Source organism: Schistocerca nitens, chromosome 1, assembly GCF_023898315.1.
Source record: "Schistocerca nitens isolate TAMUIC-IGC-003100 chromosome 1, iqSchNite1.1, whole genome shotgun sequence".
NCBI lineage: Eukaryota > Metazoa > Arthropoda > Insecta > Orthoptera > Acrididae > Schistocerca > Schistocerca nitens.
In genome coordinates, this window is record NC_064614.1 from 666136581 (window position 1) to 666154792 (window position 18212).

The 18212-nt window shown below is 46.1% G+C and overlaps 1 protein-coding gene across 2 annotated transcripts; it reads left to right on the forward strand.

Moving 5' to 3' along the window:
- The first annotated feature begins 672 nt into the window (after nucleotides 1-672).
- On the forward strand, nucleotides 673-16029 carry LOC126236750 (uncharacterized). 2 transcript variants are annotated; one of them, XM_049946292.1, is made up of 4 exons: nucleotides 673-859; nucleotides 7254-7493; nucleotides 13983-14333; nucleotides 15593-16029. In XM_049946292.1, the coding sequence occupies exons 2-4, from the start codon at nucleotides 7488-7490 to the stop codon at nucleotides 15866-15868; spliced, it is 633 nt and encodes a 210-aa protein (XP_049802249.1). In that variant the 5' UTR covers nucleotides 673-859; nucleotides 7254-7487; the 3' UTR covers nucleotides 15869-16029. The 2 variants fall into 2 exon arrangements, with proteins under 2 accessions (XP_049802249.1, XP_049802256.1); XM_049946299.1 differs by lacking the exon at nucleotides 7254-7493.
- The last annotated feature ends 2183 nt before the right edge of the window (nucleotides 16030-18212 follow it).

Here is an 18212-nt window from a genome sequence, read left to right on the forward strand (position 1 = left end):
GTTGAGCAATTCGGCGGTACGTCCACCCGGCCTCCCGCATGCCCACTATATGCCCTCGCTCAATGTCCGTCAACTGCACATACGGTTCACGTCCACGCTGTCGCGGCATGCTACCAGTGTTAAAGACCGCGACGGAGCTCCGTATTCCACGGCAAACTGGCTGACACTGACGGCGGTGGTGCACAAATGCTGCGCAGCTAGCGCCATTCGACGGCCAACACCGCGGTTCCTGGTGTGTCCGCTGTGCCGTGCGTGTGATCATTGCTTGTACAGCCCTCTCGCAGTGTCCGGAGCAAGTATGGTGGGTCTGACACACCGGTGTCAATGTGTTCTTTTTTCCATTTCCCGGAGTGTATTTCAGCAACTGAACAGTGGTATACTGATACACGAAAGTACTCCTTGAGTTGACACAGTGGTAACAATGGACTCAATTCGAAAACTGGGCCCGATATCCCCCGCAGCCCATCCAGCTGTTTTATTTTCGGTAGATTCCCTAAACAGTCGTCAAGGAGGCCTTAAAACGTAATCTTAGATACTTAGACAGAGAGAAAAAAATGGTGAGGGTCAATACGTAATTTAATTTCAGGAGATAACACAAGAACAAAGACCTTGATTGCAGGTGTTTTTCGAGTTGTCCCACACTGCGATGGCCCAACGTGAAGTAACGAGTCAGGTGCGGCCGTGACCCGTGGTCGCGCAACTCGCGACTGTCGGACGCGAACGGGGAGCTTACATGTGACGTCATCCTGGCAGAGCCACAAAGGGTCTCCGTCTCTTATAAAAGCCTCCCCACGTCGCTGCTGGCCACCACACTTGTTCTGTCCACCACGAGCTTCCAGTACATCACCCAACCATGCAGGTGAGTGCCTTGCGTCGGCGATTTTCCCTTTCAAGCACTGGTTCAAAAAATGGTTCAAATTGCTCTGAGCACTATGCGACTTAACTTCTGAGGTCATCAGTCGCCTAGAACTTAGAACTAATTAAACCTAACTAACCTAAGATCATCACACACATCCATGCCCGAATCAGGATTCGAACCTGCGACCGTAGCGGTCACGCGCTTCCAGACTGAAGCGCCTTTAACCGCACGGCCACACCGGCCGGCTTTCAAGCACTGGTACCTTTACTCTTGGCATATTTACTTCCCTGTCCGTAGTCATGAGCCTGTTTTCCTGCTTGTAGTGAATAACATTTGTGAGGTGGCGCTCCAGTAATGTGCTGTAAGCAACAAAGCTTCGAAGTTTTAGTGTTGTATGTAAATGAGCATCTCAGTAGCCATTAAAAACATACTTTAAATTTTCACAACCAGTGTCACTCAACTGCGTCATCAGGTGCTAGAGGCTTTTGGCACTAATGAAAACAGTTCCGGTAGGTTAATGCAAACCAAAAATTTGACAGGAAACAAGTGCCTGGGACCTGAAGAAGTTCAATAAAAACTAAATGGCAGTGAAAAATCAAGCATAGTAACTATCTAGTGCTCTCTATGTACCTTGCAGAACAGTGTGACACAGAAAAACGACGAATTTTGAAACACCCAATAAAAATAGAAAAATTCCAACAATACCAACAGCATTTGAACCACTGCGATTTGCCTTTTAAGATACAGTAATACAAATTATTTATGATAAAAATTAAGTCCTGTATATGTTGTCCTCCTGTATCTAAGCACTGTACCAACTTGCCTTCGACGTTTCTCATTCATTGCTGCAACATTTCAGGGGTATCACAAATTTAGTCTTGATTTCCTTGTTTCAATTCACCTTATGTTCTTCGCCCAGTCGTGTAGCCCCACTACAAAAAATCACAACCGGACAAATCCGGTGATCATGGGGGCCAGGGAATGTTTGCCGAAACTTGCGATGATATGCATACTGAAAAATTCTCGAACTGCTTCCACTGATTGCCTTGCAGTGTGCGATGTCGCGGCATCCTCTTGAAACAGGTTTTGCAAGTTGTAGAAAACAAGAAAATACTGTTCATCGCAGGTGCAACAAAAGAGTGCAACATCTCAATATACTTATCTGAAGTGTGAAGTGACATCGACTATGATCTTCTCTTCATTTTCGGAAAACTAAGGTCAGATGACACCGCGTGACGAAACTGCAAATCATACTTGCTGAAGGGTAAAGGGCGTACATCAACTGTATTAGGGTTGCTGTCTGACCAATAACGGTAGCTCTCCTTACTCAGTTAACCCATGAGAAGAAAATGGGCTTTCTCTGATACGCCCAGCTTGTCCAGTCCATTGCCCTCTTTTATGTTTGTCATAATTTACTGACAGAATTAATCGCATGTGACAATCGTTCTCCTTCGACTGTTATACGATATGCAGCTTGTTCGGATCACATGTCAAATCTCGGGACACTTTGCCCCCAGCTGCTTCCTTACGAACTGAATGCCGTAAGTTCTGTCTTCCATATTCTGTAGACTACAAACACTTCTCAGTCATTCTGTCGGTTTCTTTTCAGGAACAGACCCAGTCCCTTCAAAATATTTAATCCAAGTTTTTTAGCGTATTTCGAGGAAATCCGATCACGACGCCATTAGCTGAAAAAATCATAGGATTTCAGTCTGGCCTATTTATAATCTATTACTGTATTTGTGAAACATTTTAAGGTAAAAACACGCTACTGACCGTTCCACAGATCTATGATCACTACAGGGCGTGACTGTTTACAGTTTAAGGTCCACCGGCCATTGTGGCCAAGCGGTTCTAGGCGCTTAAGTCCGGAACCGCGCTGCTGATAAGGCAACAGTTTCGAATCCTGGCTCGGGCATGGCTGGGTGTGATGTCCTTAGGTTACTTAGGTTTAAGTAGTTCTAAGTCTAGGGGACTGATGACCTCAGATGTGTTTAGCAGTGGTACCATTTGCACATGGCTTTCACTACGCACTCCAAAAGTTCCCGTCACCCGGCGCAAAAGCAGCTGTGACAGCCGAGAGTACGGTATGACTGATATCAGTATTCATCGCTCACTAATTCTCACATTACTTGGAGAATTAAAAACTGGGTGTTAGCTATCTTGATGGGATTCAGGTCCGTACTGTTCGTATTTATTATCCTAGTCCATCCACGAACGAATTGGGATGAGAAGATGCTTGAACCATATGTTGTCATTTGAAAGATTAGTCGTCTCCTCTACCTCCACTTTATTAATGTTGATCATTTATACAATACTGATCACAGATTTCGGGATAGGCATTCCACCTTCAGAAGTATCTAAAACCAAACATTTCTATAGCTATTCAATAAAAAATGCCCATACTGCAGGTCGAAGACTTTGTTTCTGTTTTCAAAGACATACCTGATGATGGTGTGTGTATTCTGAAATCGATTGTGTGCATTTTCTTCGAATAATCAACATCAATTAAGTACATACGCCTTGATACAGATACCACTTACAATTTAGAATGTGTGAGGTGACGCAGACCATTGCGCGTTGGACTGCCGGTCAGGAGGAACAAGCTATCTGCTGATAATACTAATTTAAATTTTGTGTGATTTTTTCCGCGTTATCTTCAGTCGAACAGCGAGATAACCTCTTCAAAAAAATTACGGAATAATTAAAAATTCGTTGTTATCAAATGCGTACTGTTGCTCAGTGCCTAAGGATCTCATCTTAGAACGGACGTTAAACTCAATATTTCTTAATTTTTCGTTGTTGAGCTCCAAGCAACCTAAAGACATTGTAGTGAATCCCAAGTTGCAGGCAGGCACAGCTTAACGTACTATATATGCGTATGATTTAATGACCGTGCACATTCTTTCACCACATCCAACAATAGCTGACTCGAGGATACTGCCTTCCAATTTATTCCAGAGGAACTCATAATTATTCACACCTATATTATGTCAAACAGAAGTGTTCAAAAACTCGGTGCCCAAACTAACAGTGGTGAATGACATAGACATAAACGAATATACTTCGTGAAGCACATTTATGGAGAAACGAGTATGCAGGAGCTATTCTGGGTGATTGAGACTAAGACGATGTTAAGCGTGTTATTTCTATTGTTCTGTTCTGTATTACATTACAATAAAGGCTCAAAGTGAGTATCATTAACCTCAGTGCAGAGGGGGTATGACGTAGAAGGGACTTCCACGTTCGTTGGACAACACGCGGTATGTTCTGTATTTGTATGGCTGCAGCAAGAATTCTTGCAACTAGTTCTACATCTACATCTACATCTACATTTATACTCCGCAAGCCACCCAACGGTGTGTGGCGGAGGGCACTTTACGTGCCATGTCATTACCTCCCTTTCCTGTTCCAGTCGCGTATGGTTCGCGGGAAGAACGACTGTCTGAAAGCCTCCGTGCGCGCTCTAATCTCTCTAATTTTACATTCGTGATCTCCTCGGGAGGTATAAGTAGGGGGAAGCAATATATTCGATACCTCATCGAGAAACGCACCCTCTCGAAACCTGGCGAGCAAGCTACACCGCGATGCAGAGCGCCTCTCTTGCAGAGTCTGAAACTTGAGTTTATTAAACATCTCCGTAACGCTATCACGGTTACCAAATAACCCTGTGACGAAACGCGCCGCTCTTCTTTGGATCTTCTCTATCGCCTCCGTCAACCCGATCTGGTACGGATCCCACACTGATGAGCAATACTCAAGTATAGGTCGAACGAGTGTTTTGTAAGCCACCTCCTTTGTTGATGGACTACATTTTCTAAGCACTCTCCCAATGAATCTAAACCTGGTACCCGCCTTACCAACAATTAATTTTATATGATCATTCCACTTCAAATCGTTCCGATATTTTACAGAAGTAACTGCTACCAGTGTTTGTTCCGCTGTCATATAATCATAGAATAAAGGATCCTCAGGGTCCACAGGCATAGAAGATACCTCGTCCTTCAGGCAGCCCAAGGGAAAGAAGTGTAAAGGGGCCCTCAGCCGCACTGTAAACGAAGTGCAGGTTTCACAATTCTCCCAATTTGTAGCGCTCCATGTTGACACAGTAACTGTCATGTCGGCACTACTGCTACCCGCTGTTGACTGACATACTGTAGAAGAAAAAAATGTTTCAAATGGCTCCGATAGGACTTAACTTCTCAGGTCATCAGTCCCCTAGGACTTAGAAGTACTCAAACTTAACTAACCTAAGGACATCACACACATCCACTTCCGAGGCAGGATTCGAACCTGCGACTGTAGCGGTCGCGCGGTTCAAGACTGTAGTGCCTAGAACCGCTCGACAACTCCGGCCGGCACCACTGTAGAAGAGCTCAGATTAACATCTGGTGTAAAAAAACTTAGAAGGATTTTTATCTGGTCCACTTGCGTATTATGTACACGTGCTCAGTGTTCACGCAGTATAGTTGTTGACACATGTTTGGTTTACGAAATATACACTCCTGGAAATTGAAATAAGAACACCGTGAATTCATTGTCCCAGGAAGGGGAAACTTTATTGACACATTCCTGGGGTCAGATACATCACATGATCACACTGACAGAACCACAGGCACATAGACACAGGCAACAGAGCATGCACAATGTCGGCACTAGTACAGTGTATATCCACCTTTCGCAGCAATGGAGGCTGCTATTCTCCAATGGAGACGATCGTAGAGATGCTGGATGTAGTCCTGTGGAACGGCTTGTCATGCCATTTCCACCTGGCGCCTCAGTTGGACCAGCGTTCGTGCTGGACGTGCAGACCGCGTGAGACGACGCTTCATCCAGTCCCAAACATGCTCAATGGGGGACAGATCCGGAGATCTTGCTGGCCAGGGTAGTTGACTTACACCTTCTAGAGCACGTTGGGTGGCACGGGATACATGCGGAGCCGGCTGAAGTGGCCGTGCGGTTAAAGGCGCTGCAGTCTGGAACCGCAAGACCGCTACGGTCGCAGGTTCGAATCCTGCCTCGGGCATGGATGTTTGTGATGTCCTTAGGTTAGTTAGGTTTAACTAGTTCTAAGTTCTAGGGGACTAATGACCTCAGCAGTTGAGTCCCATAGTGCTCAGAGCCATTTGAACCATACATGCGGACGTGCATTGTCCTGTTGGAACAGCAAGTTCCCTTGCCGGTCTAGGAATGGTAGAACGATGGGTTCGATGACGGTTTGGATGTACCGTGCACTATTCAGTGTCCCCTCGACGATCACCAGTGGTGTACGGCCAGTGTAGGAGATCGCTCCCCACACCATGATGCCGGGTGTTGGCCCTGTGTGCCTCGGTCGTATGCAGTCCTGATTGTGGCGCTCACCTGCACGGCGCCAAACACGCATACGACCATCATTGGCACCAAGGCAGAAGCGACTCTCATCGCTGAAGACGACACGTCTCCATTCGTCCCTCCATTCACGCCTGTCGCGACACCACTGGAGGCGGGCTGCACGATGTTGGGGCGTGAGCGGAAGACGGCCTAACGGTGTGCGGGACCGTAGCCCAGCTTCATGGAGTCGGTTGCGAATGGTCCTCGCCGATACCCCAGGAGCAACAGTGTCCCTAATTTGCTGGGAAGTGGCGGTGCGTTCCCGTACGGCACTGCGTAGGATCCTACGGTCTTGGCGTGCATCCGTGCGTCGCTGCGGTCCGGTCCCAGGTCGACGGGCACGTGCACCTTCCGCCGACCACTGGCGACAACATCGATGTACTGTGGAGACCTCACGCCCCACGTGTTGAGCAATTCGGCGGTACGTCCACCCGGCCTCCCGCATGCCCACTATATGCCCTCGCTCAATGTCCGTCAACTGCACATACGGTTCACGTCCACGCTGTCGCGGCATGCTACCAGTGTTAAAGACCGCGATGGAGCTCCGTATGCCACGGCAAACTGGCTGACACTGACGGCGGTGGTGCACAAATGCTGCGCAGCTAGCGCCATTCGACGGCCAACACCGCGGTTCCTGGTGTGTCCGCTGTGCCGTGCGTGTGATCATTGCTTGTACAGCCCTCTCGCAGTGTCCGGAGCAAGTATGGTGGGTCTGACACACCGGTGTCAATGTGTTCTTTTTTCCATTTCCAGGAGTGTATTTCAGCAACTGAACAGTGGTATACTGATACACGAAAGTACTCCTTGAGTTGACACAGTGGTAACAATGGACTCAATTCGAAAACTGGGCCCGATATCCCCCGCAGCCCATCCAGCTGTTTTATTTTCGGTAGAATCCCTAAACAGTCGTCAAGGAGGCCTTAAAACGTAATCTTAGATACTTAGACAGAGAGAAAAAAATGGTGAGGGTCAATACGTAATTTAATTTCAGGAGATAACACAAGAACAAAGACCTTGATTGCAGGTGTTTTTCGAGTTGTCCCACACTGCGATGGCCCAACGTGAAGTAACGAGTCAGGTGCGGCCGTGACCCGTGGTCGCGCAACTCGCGACTGTCGGACGCGAACGGGGAGCTTACATGTGACGTCATCCTGGCAGAGCCACAAAGGGTCTCCGTCTCTTATAAAAGCCTCCCCACGTCGCTGCTGGCCACCACACTTGTTCTGTCCACCACGAGCTTCCAGTACATCACCCAACCATGCAGGTGAGTGCCTTGCGTCGGCGATTTTCCCTTTCAAGCACTGGTTCAAAAAATGGTTCAAATTGCTCTGAGCACTATGCGACTTAACTTCTGAGGTCATCAGTCGCCTAGAACTTAGAACTAATTAAACCTAACTAACCTAAGATCATCACACACATCCATGCCCGAATCAGGATTCGAACCTGCGACCGTAGCGGTCACGCGCTTCCAGACTGAAGCGCCTTTAACCGCACGGCCACACCGGCCGGCTTTCAAGCACTGGTACCTTTACTCTTGGCATATTTACTTCCCTGTCCGTAGTCATGAGCCTGTTTTCCTGCTTGTAGTGAATAACATTTGTGAGGTGGCGCTCCAGTAATGTGCTGTAAGCAACAAAGCTTCGAAGTTTTAGTGTTGTATGTAAATGAGCATCTCAGTAGCCATTAAAAACATACTTTAAATTTTCACAACCAGTGTCACTCAACTGCGTCATCAGGTGCTAGAGGCTTTTGGCACTAATGAAAACAGTTCCGGTAGGTTAATGCAAACCAAAAATTTGACAGGAAACAAGTGCCTGGGACCTGAAGAAGTTCAATAAAAACTAAATGGCAGTGAAAAATCAAGCATAGTAACTATCTAGTGCTCTCTATGTACCTTGCAGAACAGTGTGACACAGAAAAACGACGAATTTTGAAACACCCAATAAAAATAGAAAAATTCCAACAATACCAACAGCATTTGAACCACTGCGATTTGCCTTTTAAGATACAGTAATACAAATTATTTATGATAAAAATTAAGTCCTGTATATGTTGTCCTCCTGTATCTAAGCACTGTACCAACTTGCCTTCGACGTTTCTCATTCATTGCTGCAACATTTCAGGGGTATCACAAATTTAGTCTTGATTTCCTTGTTTCAATTCACCTTATGTTCTTCGCCCAGTCGTGTAGCCCCACTACAAAAAATCACAACCGGACAAATCCGGTGATCATGGGGGCCAGGGAATGTTTGCCGAAACTTGCGATGATATGCATACTGAAAAATTCTCGAACTGCTTCCACTGATTGCCTTGCAGTGTGCGATGTCGCGGCATCCTCTTGAAACAGGTTTTGCAAGTTGTAGAAAACAAGAAAATACTGTTCATCGCAGGTGCAACAAAAGAGTGCAACATCTCAATATACTTATCTGAAGTGTGAAGTGACATCGACTATGATCTTCTCTTCATTTTCGGAAAACTAAGGTCAGATGACACCGCGTGACGAAACTGCAAATCATACTTGCTGAAGGGTAAAGGGCGTACATCAACTGTATTAGGGTTGCTGTCTGACCAATAACGGTAGCTCTCCTTACTCAGTTAACCCATGAGAAGAAAATGGGCTTTCTCTGATACGCCCAGCTTGTCCAGTCCATTGCCCTCTTTTATGTTTGTCATAATTTACTGACAGAATTAATCGCATGTGACAATCGTTCTCCTTCGACTGTTATACGATATGCAGCTTGTTCGGATCACATGTCAAATCTCGGGACACTTTGCCCCCAGCTGCTTCCTTACGAACTGAATGCCGTAAGTTCTGTCTTCCATATTCTGTAGACTACAAACACTTCTCAGTCATTCTGTCGGTTTCTTTTCAGGAACAGACCCAGTCCCTTCAAAATATTTAATCCAAGTTTTTTAGCGTATTTCGAGGAAATCCGATCACGACGCCATTAGCTGAAAAAATCATAGGAACTCAGTCTGGCCTATTTATAATCTATTACTGTATTTGTGAAACATTTTAAGGTAAAAACACGCTACTGACCGTTCCACAGATCTATGATCACTACAGGGCGTGACTGTTTACAGTTTAAGGTCCACCGGCCATTGTGGCCAAGCGGTTCTAGGCGCTTAAGTCCGGAACCGCGCTGCTGATAAGGCAACAGTTTCGAATCCTGGCTCGGGCATGGCTGGGTGTGATGTCCTTAGGTTACTTAGGTTTAAGTAGTTCTAAGTCTAGGGGACTGATGACCTCAGATGTGTTTAGCAGTGGTACCATTTGCACATGGCTTTCACTACGCACTCCAAAAGTTCCCGTCACCCGGCGCAAAAGCAGCTGTGACAGCCGAGAGTACGGTATGACTGATATCAGTATTCATCGCTCACTAATTCTCACATTACTTGGAGAATTAAAAACTGGGTGTTAGCTATCTTGATGGGATTCAGGTCCGTACTGTTCGTATTTATTATCCTAGTCCATCCACGAACGAATTGGGATGAGAAGATGCTTGAACCATATGTTGTCATTTGAAAGATTAGTCGTCTCCTCTACCTCCACTTTATTAATGTTGATCATTTATACAATACTGATCACAGATTTCGGGATAGGCATTCCACCTTCAGAAGTATCTAAAACCAAACATTTCTATAGCTATTCAATAAAAAATGCCCATACTGCAGGTCGAAGACTTTGTTTCTGTTTTCAAAGACATACCTGATGATGGTGTGTGTATTCTGAAATCGATTGTGTGCATTTTCTTCGAATAATCAACATCAATTAAGTACATACGCCTTGATACAGATACCACTTACAATTTAGAATGTGTGAGGTGACGCAGACCATTGCGCGTTGGACTGCCGGTCAGGAGGAACAAGCTATCTGCTGATAATACTAATTTAAATTTTGTGTGATTTTTTCCGCGTTATCTTCAGTCGAACAGCGAGATAACCTCTTCAAAAAAATTACGGAATAATTAAAAATTCGTTGTTATCAAATGCGTACTGTTGCTCAGTGCCTAAGGATCTCATCTTAGAACGGACGTTAAACTCAATATTTCTTAATTTTTCGTTGTTGAGCTCCAAGCAACCTAAAGACATTGTAGTGAATCCCAAGTTGCAGGCAGGCACAGCTTAACGTACTATATATGCGTATGATTTAATGACCGTGCACATTCTTTCACCACATCCAACAATAGCTGACTCGAGGATACTGCCTTCCAATTTATTCCAGAGGAACTCATAATTATTCACACCTATATTATGTCAAACAGAAGTGTTCAAAAACTCGGTGCCCAAACTAACAGTGGTGAATGACATAGACATAAACGAATATACTTCGTGAAGCACATTTATGGAGAAACGAGTATGCAGGAGCTATTCTGGGTGATTGAGACTAAGACGATGTTAAGCGTGTTATTTCTATTGTTCTGTTCTGTATTACATTACAATAAAGGCTCAAAGTGAGTATCATTAACCTCAGTGCAGAGGGGGTATGACGTAGAAGGGACTTCCACGTTCGTTGGACAACACGCGGTATGTTCTGTATTTGTATGGCTGCAGCAAGAATTCTTGCAACTAGTTCTACATCTACATCTACATCTACATTTATACTCCGCAAGCCACCCAACGGTGTGTGGCGGAGGGCACTTTACGTGCCATGTCATTACCTCCCTTTCCTGTTCCAGTCGCGTATGGTTCGCGGGAAGAACGACTGTCTGAAAGCCTCCGTGCGCGCTCTAATCTCTCTAATTTTACATTCGTGATCTCCTCGGGAGGTATAAGTAGGGGGAAGCAATATATTCGATACCTCATCGAGAAACGCACCCTCTCGAAACCTGGCGAGCAAGCTACACCGCGATGCAGAGCGCCTCTCTTGCAGAGTCTGAAACTTGAGTTTATTAAACATCTCCGTAACGCTATCACGGTTACCAAATAACCCTGTGACGAAACGCGCCGCTCTTCTTTGGATCTTCTCTATCGCCTCCGTCAACCCGATCTGGTACGGATCCCACACTGATGAGCAATACTCAAGTATAGGTCGAACGAGTGTTTTGTAAGCCACCTCCTTTGTTGATGGACTACATTTTCTAAGCACTCTCCCAATGAATCTAAACCTGGTACCCGCCTTACCAACAATTAATTTTATATGATCATTCCACTTCAAATCGTTCCGATATTTTACAGAAGTAACTGCTACCAGTGTTTGTTCCGCTGTCATATAATCATAGAATAAAGGATCCTCAGGGTCCACAGGCATAGAAGATACCTCGTCCTTCAGGCAGCCCAAGGGAAAGAAGTGTAAAGGGGCCCTCAGCCGCACTGTAAACGAAGTGCAGGTTTCACAATTCTCCCAATTTGTAGCGCTCCATGTTGACACAGTAACTGTCATGTCGGCACTACTGCTACCCGCTGTTGACTGACATACTGTAGAAGAAAAAAATGTTTCAAATGGCTCCGATAGGACTTAACTTCTCAGGTCATCAGTCCCCTAGGACTTAGAAGTACTCAAACTTAACTAACCTAAGGACATCACACACATCCACTTCCGAGGCAGGATTCGAACCTGCGACTGTAGCGGTCGCGCGGTTCAAGACTGTAGTGCCTAGAACCGCTCGACAACTCCGGCCGGCACCACTGTAGAAGAGCTCAGATTAACATCTGGTGTAAAAAAACTTAGAAGGATTTTTATCTGGTCCACTTGCGTATTATGTACACGTGCTCAGTGTTCACGCAGTATAGTTGTTGACACATGTTTGGTTTACGAAATATACACTCCTGGAAATTGAAATAAGAACACCGTGAATTCATTGTCCCAGGAAGGGGAAACTTTATTGACACATTCCTGGGGTCAGATACATCACATGATCACACTGACAGAACCACAGGCACATAGACACAGGCAACAGAGCATGCACAATGTCGGCACTAGTACAGTGTATATCCACCTTTCGCAGCAATGGAGGCTGCTATTCTCCAATGGAGACGATCGTAGAGATGCTGGATGTAGTCCTGTGGAACGGCTTGTCATGCCATTTCCACCTGGCGCCTCAGTTGGACCAGCGTTCGTGCTGGACGTGCAGACCGCGTGAGACGACGCTTCATCCAGTCCCAAACATGCTCAATGGGGGACAGATCCGGAGATCTTGCTGGCCAGGGTAGTTGACTTACACCTTCTAGAGCACGTTGGGTGGCACGGGATACATGCGGACGTGCATTGTCCTGTTGGAACAGCAAGTTCCCTTGCCGGTCTAGGAATGGTAGAACGATGGGTTCGATGACGGTTTGGATGTACCGTGCACTATTCAGTGTCCCCTCGACGATCACCAGTGGTGTACGGCCAGTGTAGGAGATCGCTCCCCACACCATGATGCCGGGTGTTGGCCCTGTGTGCCTCGGTCGTATGCAGTCCTGATTGTGGCGCTCACCTGCACGGCGCCAAACACGCATACGACCATCATTGGCACCAAGGCAGAAGCGACTCTCATCGCTGAAGACGACACGTCTCCATTCGTCCCTCCATTCACGCATGTCGCGACACCACTGGAGGCGGGCTGCACGATGTTGGGGCGTGAGCGGAAGACGGCCTAACGGTGTGCGGGACCGTAGCCCAGCTTCATGGAGACGGTTGCGAATGGTCCTCGCCGATACCCCAGGAGCAACAGTGTCCCTAATTTGCTGGGAAGTGGCGGTGCGTTCCCGTACGGCACTGCGTAGGATCCTACGGTCTTGGCGTGCATCCGTGCGTCGCTGCGGTCCGGTCCCAGGTCGACGGGCACGTGCACCTTCCGCCGACCACTGGCGACAACATCGATGTACTGTGGAGACCTCACGCCCCACGTGTTGAGCAATTCGGTGGTACGTCCACCCGGCCTCCCGCATGCCCACTATACGCCCTCGCTCAAAGTCTCAACTGCACATACGGTCCACGTCCACGCTGTCGCGGCATGCTACCAGTGTTAAAGACTGCGATGGAGCTCCGTATGCCACGGCAAACTGGCTGACACTGACGGCGGCGGTGAACAAATGCTGCGCAGCTAGCGCCATTCGACGGCCAACACCGCGGTTCCTGGTGTGTCCGCTGTGCCGTGCGTGTGATCATTGCTTGTACAGCCCTCTCGCAGTGTCCGGAGCAAGTATGGTGGGTCTGACACACCGGTGTCAATGTGTTCTTTTTTCCATTTCCAGGAGTGTAGTTGTTCTTGTCATTTGCATCATCCTTGTTAGTTGATCCTGAATTTTAAACACCTCGTAAAAATTAACTTATTAGCAATCAAATTAAACATTTACAAATTGCACTGAAGGGAACAGAAATATTTTTCAGAACAACAATTTAGTCAAAGGTGTCCGAACACTACGTATTAAAGGGATTTTCCTAGCTTAAAACGTCATTTTCGAGGAAACTATACCAGACCGAAGAAATTCAATGGATAATAAGAACCAGTATTATCGTAGAAAATCAGTGACCAAAACCGAAATCTACGCTAAGTGTATAGTCGTAAAGGTTCCAAAACACATAATAATATTTTGAATGACCATACATTACTTTGCAAAAATGCACCACCACAAAAACACTAAAAACTTGAAACATAAAAGACTGAAGTATCTATTTTCAACGTGGGTAATACCGTGCCAAATTTAATCTCGAAGAAGTTGCCGAAACAGTGACTCCTCTCGAAAATTGTTATGTAAAGCAACTTAGTGAATAATTCATACGTATGAACGTTCTAGTTTGTCACTGGCCTTTCATCAACTGCTTCAGGCCCTACTGCTCTTCACTGTGGCGTCGCTAGCGGCGATGGCAGCGAGTGAAGCACCCTCCACCAGCTACGGAGCGCCCTTCCGCCAGCCTCAGCGTCTCCAGACTCAGCCGCAGCAGCAGCCACAGGCATTCGCCCAGTCACAGGCTCAGCCGGCATTCGCGGCTCCACAGTCCTTCTCTGGATTCTCTGCGGCCGTCTTCCGGCCGCAGTTCTTCATTCCGCAGCAGGACTCGTCCCGTCTGACGGACGTCTACCGCCTGCCTAGCTTCACCACTGTCGCCCCCACCACGACTGAGGCTGCCACAACCACTACTGAGACCCCCACCACTACTGTGTCAGCTCCTTACAACGTAAGTATGTTAGCACGTTTCATCTCGATTGTGTTGAGCACTACAGCTGAGGCTAAAGACTGACACAGCGTACAGTATGCAGCACGCCTTGCCTGCTCGCCATACTTCCTCCAGGCGGTCGAAAGAATGTTTATGATCAGTGTTTTCGATTTCGTCTTTAACACTATATACGACAACTAGACCAGTTGCTTCATGGCTCTTGCACAACACTGCAATATAGAGGGTTGTCCTATGATCAAAACTCGTTGTCACACAATAAATTTGTAATAACACAGCTGACGTGGTTTTCATTAACCATTAACTTTTGGTCATTTGGACCTCAGTTTCTCGTGAGGAAACAAGTTTTTGCTATCAGCAGCATTTTCAGAGGTACTATATTTCGTCTAAGGGCCTACTAACATCGCTTAACACATAATCTTAACACATAATCTGTGTTTGGTCAGTTTGAATTCAAAACAGCCCACTATGAGAATGCGTGTGTCAAGTTTCTATGCCGAGGTTTGACTGCTTTCTCGTCTCGTCACTTAAGCTGCTTCACAAATTTCACGTAAAGTAGGAGTATATGAGTGTGGTCCATTCGAAATTAGATAAAATAAGAAATCTTCCCAAGCAGAGTTTACTTTTGTTTAAATATGATACATACTAAAAATTTCGATTCTGATCTCCTTTACATTATAGAGTATATCTTTCTTCAGTTTTTTCAACTCTGGAAATGATTTACATACGTGATTAAGGCGAATTAGAACCATGGTTCGGATACCACTTAATTGCAGTTCGCCCTATAACAAGTTTGTATGTCATTTTGGCGGCCAGATAAAGACATGCGCATAGCTTATCGAATACGATGTTGTGTACGCACTGCAACATTCAAACCTCCAGCTTGAAGTTCGCTTTATGTTACCTTATTTCTTAGATCTTGAATAGACAGATGTCCATCAATAATGGATAATTCCACTGGGGAAACTTATAATTAAGAGAAATGAAAAAAATCATTCACACTTGCAGTTCTGGACATGTCTTGCGCTAGAACTAGAATTAGAAAACTAGCCAAATGTACAATAACTAGATGAGGAACTGCAGCTACTTTTATTTAATATAAATAATAGTTATTGATCTGTATCTAATTGTTACCACAAATGATAATTTCAACAGGTTTGGAGTTCAGTCTGTAATCACCTCATTACCTCTGTACACTTGATATTTTAAAAAAAAATCTGTCCCCCTGTTACCTTAAAATAACATGCTGCCCATGCCAACAGTACGGGAACGCAGCACTCCGTGAGGCGGAGGAGAGCGGCGTGTACTACGTGCTGCAGCCAGACGGCCGCCTGCAGCGCATCGCCTATGCCCACGGCCCCGCCCCCGTCTCCGCCGCGCCCCAGCAGCAGCAGCGCGTCGCCTCCAGTGAACTGTCTGCCCTGCAGCAGCCAGCGCTCACCCCCGGCTACCTGGCGCGCTTCCAGTACCAGGACCTGCATCCTGCCGGCGCTCCCATCTACTCTTACAAACAACCTGAGCTTGTGCGCATCAACTAGGTTACTTGTCTGTACCGAGATCCCACGACAAACCATTGCCATCAGTATCATAATTATGATGATTAAACCACTTGGCAGCAATGCACAATGTTTTTATATGTTACATCCTTGTTGTTTACTATTGTAGGTCACGTAGAGGATAATAAAGTGATTTTTCATCATTTACAGAGTTCTCGTCTCATAAATCATATAACGATTCCATAAGTGCATTATTATTCAAAGAATGTATTCTTCCAGTAGCACTCAGTTAAACAGCAGCATGCAGTTAAACAGCTGTTACATGCTATTGAAGTTATGTACCATGAGGGGCAATTGTCAGCTGAAGTGACTGTGCGGTTCTAGGCGCTGCAGTCTGGAACTGTGAGACCGCTACGGTCGCGGGTTCGAATCCTGCCTCGGGCATGGATGTGAGTGATGTCCTTAGGTTAGTTAGGTTTAACTAGTTCTAAGTTCTAGGGGACTAATGACCTAAGCAGTTAAGTCCCATAGTGCTCAGAGCTATTTGAACCATTTTTGAGGGGCAATCAAATGAACACAGTTCACCCTCCACAATGGGACCAAAAATTGGTCTCATTAAAAAGTAAGCACCCAACCCTCAAGACACTTATGCCACTGGGAGGTGACACGATCAAGTCCAGTTTTGTAGAAAGCAGTTTGTCGCAGGCAGATCCACAAACCCACACACTATCATGCTTTCTCGTCCAACTGGAACCGACGTCCCCACATGTTATACTTCAGGTCGCCCATGATGTGAAAATCATAGTGATTGATCCGGTCTGTAAGGATATTCCAGCGTTCTCAAACAAATCTCTCAAGCGTAGCCATGCTAGGGAACCTCTGCTCTTCGTATTCCTTGAGTGTGGAACCACTGTCAATGTGTAATGCTATGAAGACACTTTATAGAAATTACGACGAGACATAAAGTCAAAATGCTTAGGAATGCCATCAGACGTAATCATCCTGTTGCACGATAACGCCCGCCCCCCACACTGCTAATCAGATGAAGTCTGCACGTCAGCAATTTCGTTGGGAACAGTGCAACGCCCTTCTAGCGCGGTTAGTTCACCGTGAGATTTCCACACCGTTGGCAACCCGAAGACAGAAATTCGTGGACGTCGGTCTCAGTAGCACGAGGGCCGTGCGGTCCTAGGCGCCTTGCCGCGGTTCGCGCGGCTCTCCCCGTCGGAGGTTCGAGTCATTCCTGTGTGCTGTTCTTAGCGTAAGTTAGTTTAAGTTAGAGTAAGTAGTGTGTAAGCCTGGGGACCGATGACCTCAGCAGTTTGGTCCCCTAGGAGCTTACCAGCTTACCACTATTACCACTATTAGGAGGACGAGAAAGCGCAAGAGTGGGTGCGGATTTGGACCCACCAGCGGCCGACGCGGTCTACGTCTCGTCTCGTCTCCCCGTGGAAGAAATGTCTTAACGCATGTTGTGTTTACTTTTCAATGGAAATATTCCACAACCCTGTTGTGGTCGGGATTCGGTAATTTAATTGACCGCCTCCCACATATATCATAATAAGACCTTATGAAAAGTCTCTTAGTGCACAGCTACTCAGAAGCTACCTATAAGTGTAGAACGGTATGACACTTTAGTGTGAGAGGATAATGAAAAACATTATTTAAAGTAATATTTTGTTGTTATTAAGACATTTAGAGAATACATGATGAAATAACACGAACTACTCAGTTCACAAAAAGAGAATAAAATTTAGTGCTGATGGGGTCTCGGATTCAGACGTATGAAAAAGAAGCTTGGGAAATAGAATGACAGCACAGCACAAAATGAGAGTGACACGAATGAAAGAAAATGAAGGTGCAGAATACTTTCGAGAGTACAATTTAATCATTGCAAGCACATCGTATTAAAATAATTAATAAAGGTCATATACATGGAAGAGCCATGGAGATGCCTGATAGTTTCAGACATATTATATAATGGCACTGTAAAAGAACTGAAGAAACCTAGGAGTTTAAAGAGATCGGATCAGGATAAACTGATAGAGCCTATGATTTTTGGGAGCTCTAAAGGGTATATTTCGTATGAATGGAATGTTTGCTTGGTTGATTGATTCGTTGGCGGCTCTGGGGGGGGGGGGGGGGGAGGGGGGGAGATTAAGAGGGGAGGGACCAAACAGCAAGGTCATCAGTCCTATCGGATTACGGAAGGAAGCCGGGCATGCCCCTTAAAGGAAACATCCCTGCATTTGCCTGAAACGCTTTAGGAAAATCACGGAAAATTTAAATCAGGAAAAGCAGACGCGGTTTTGGAACGTCGTCCTTACAGTGTGCTAACCAGTGAGCCATCTCGCGTGAATAGAAGGAAAGAGCGGATAGGAAGACT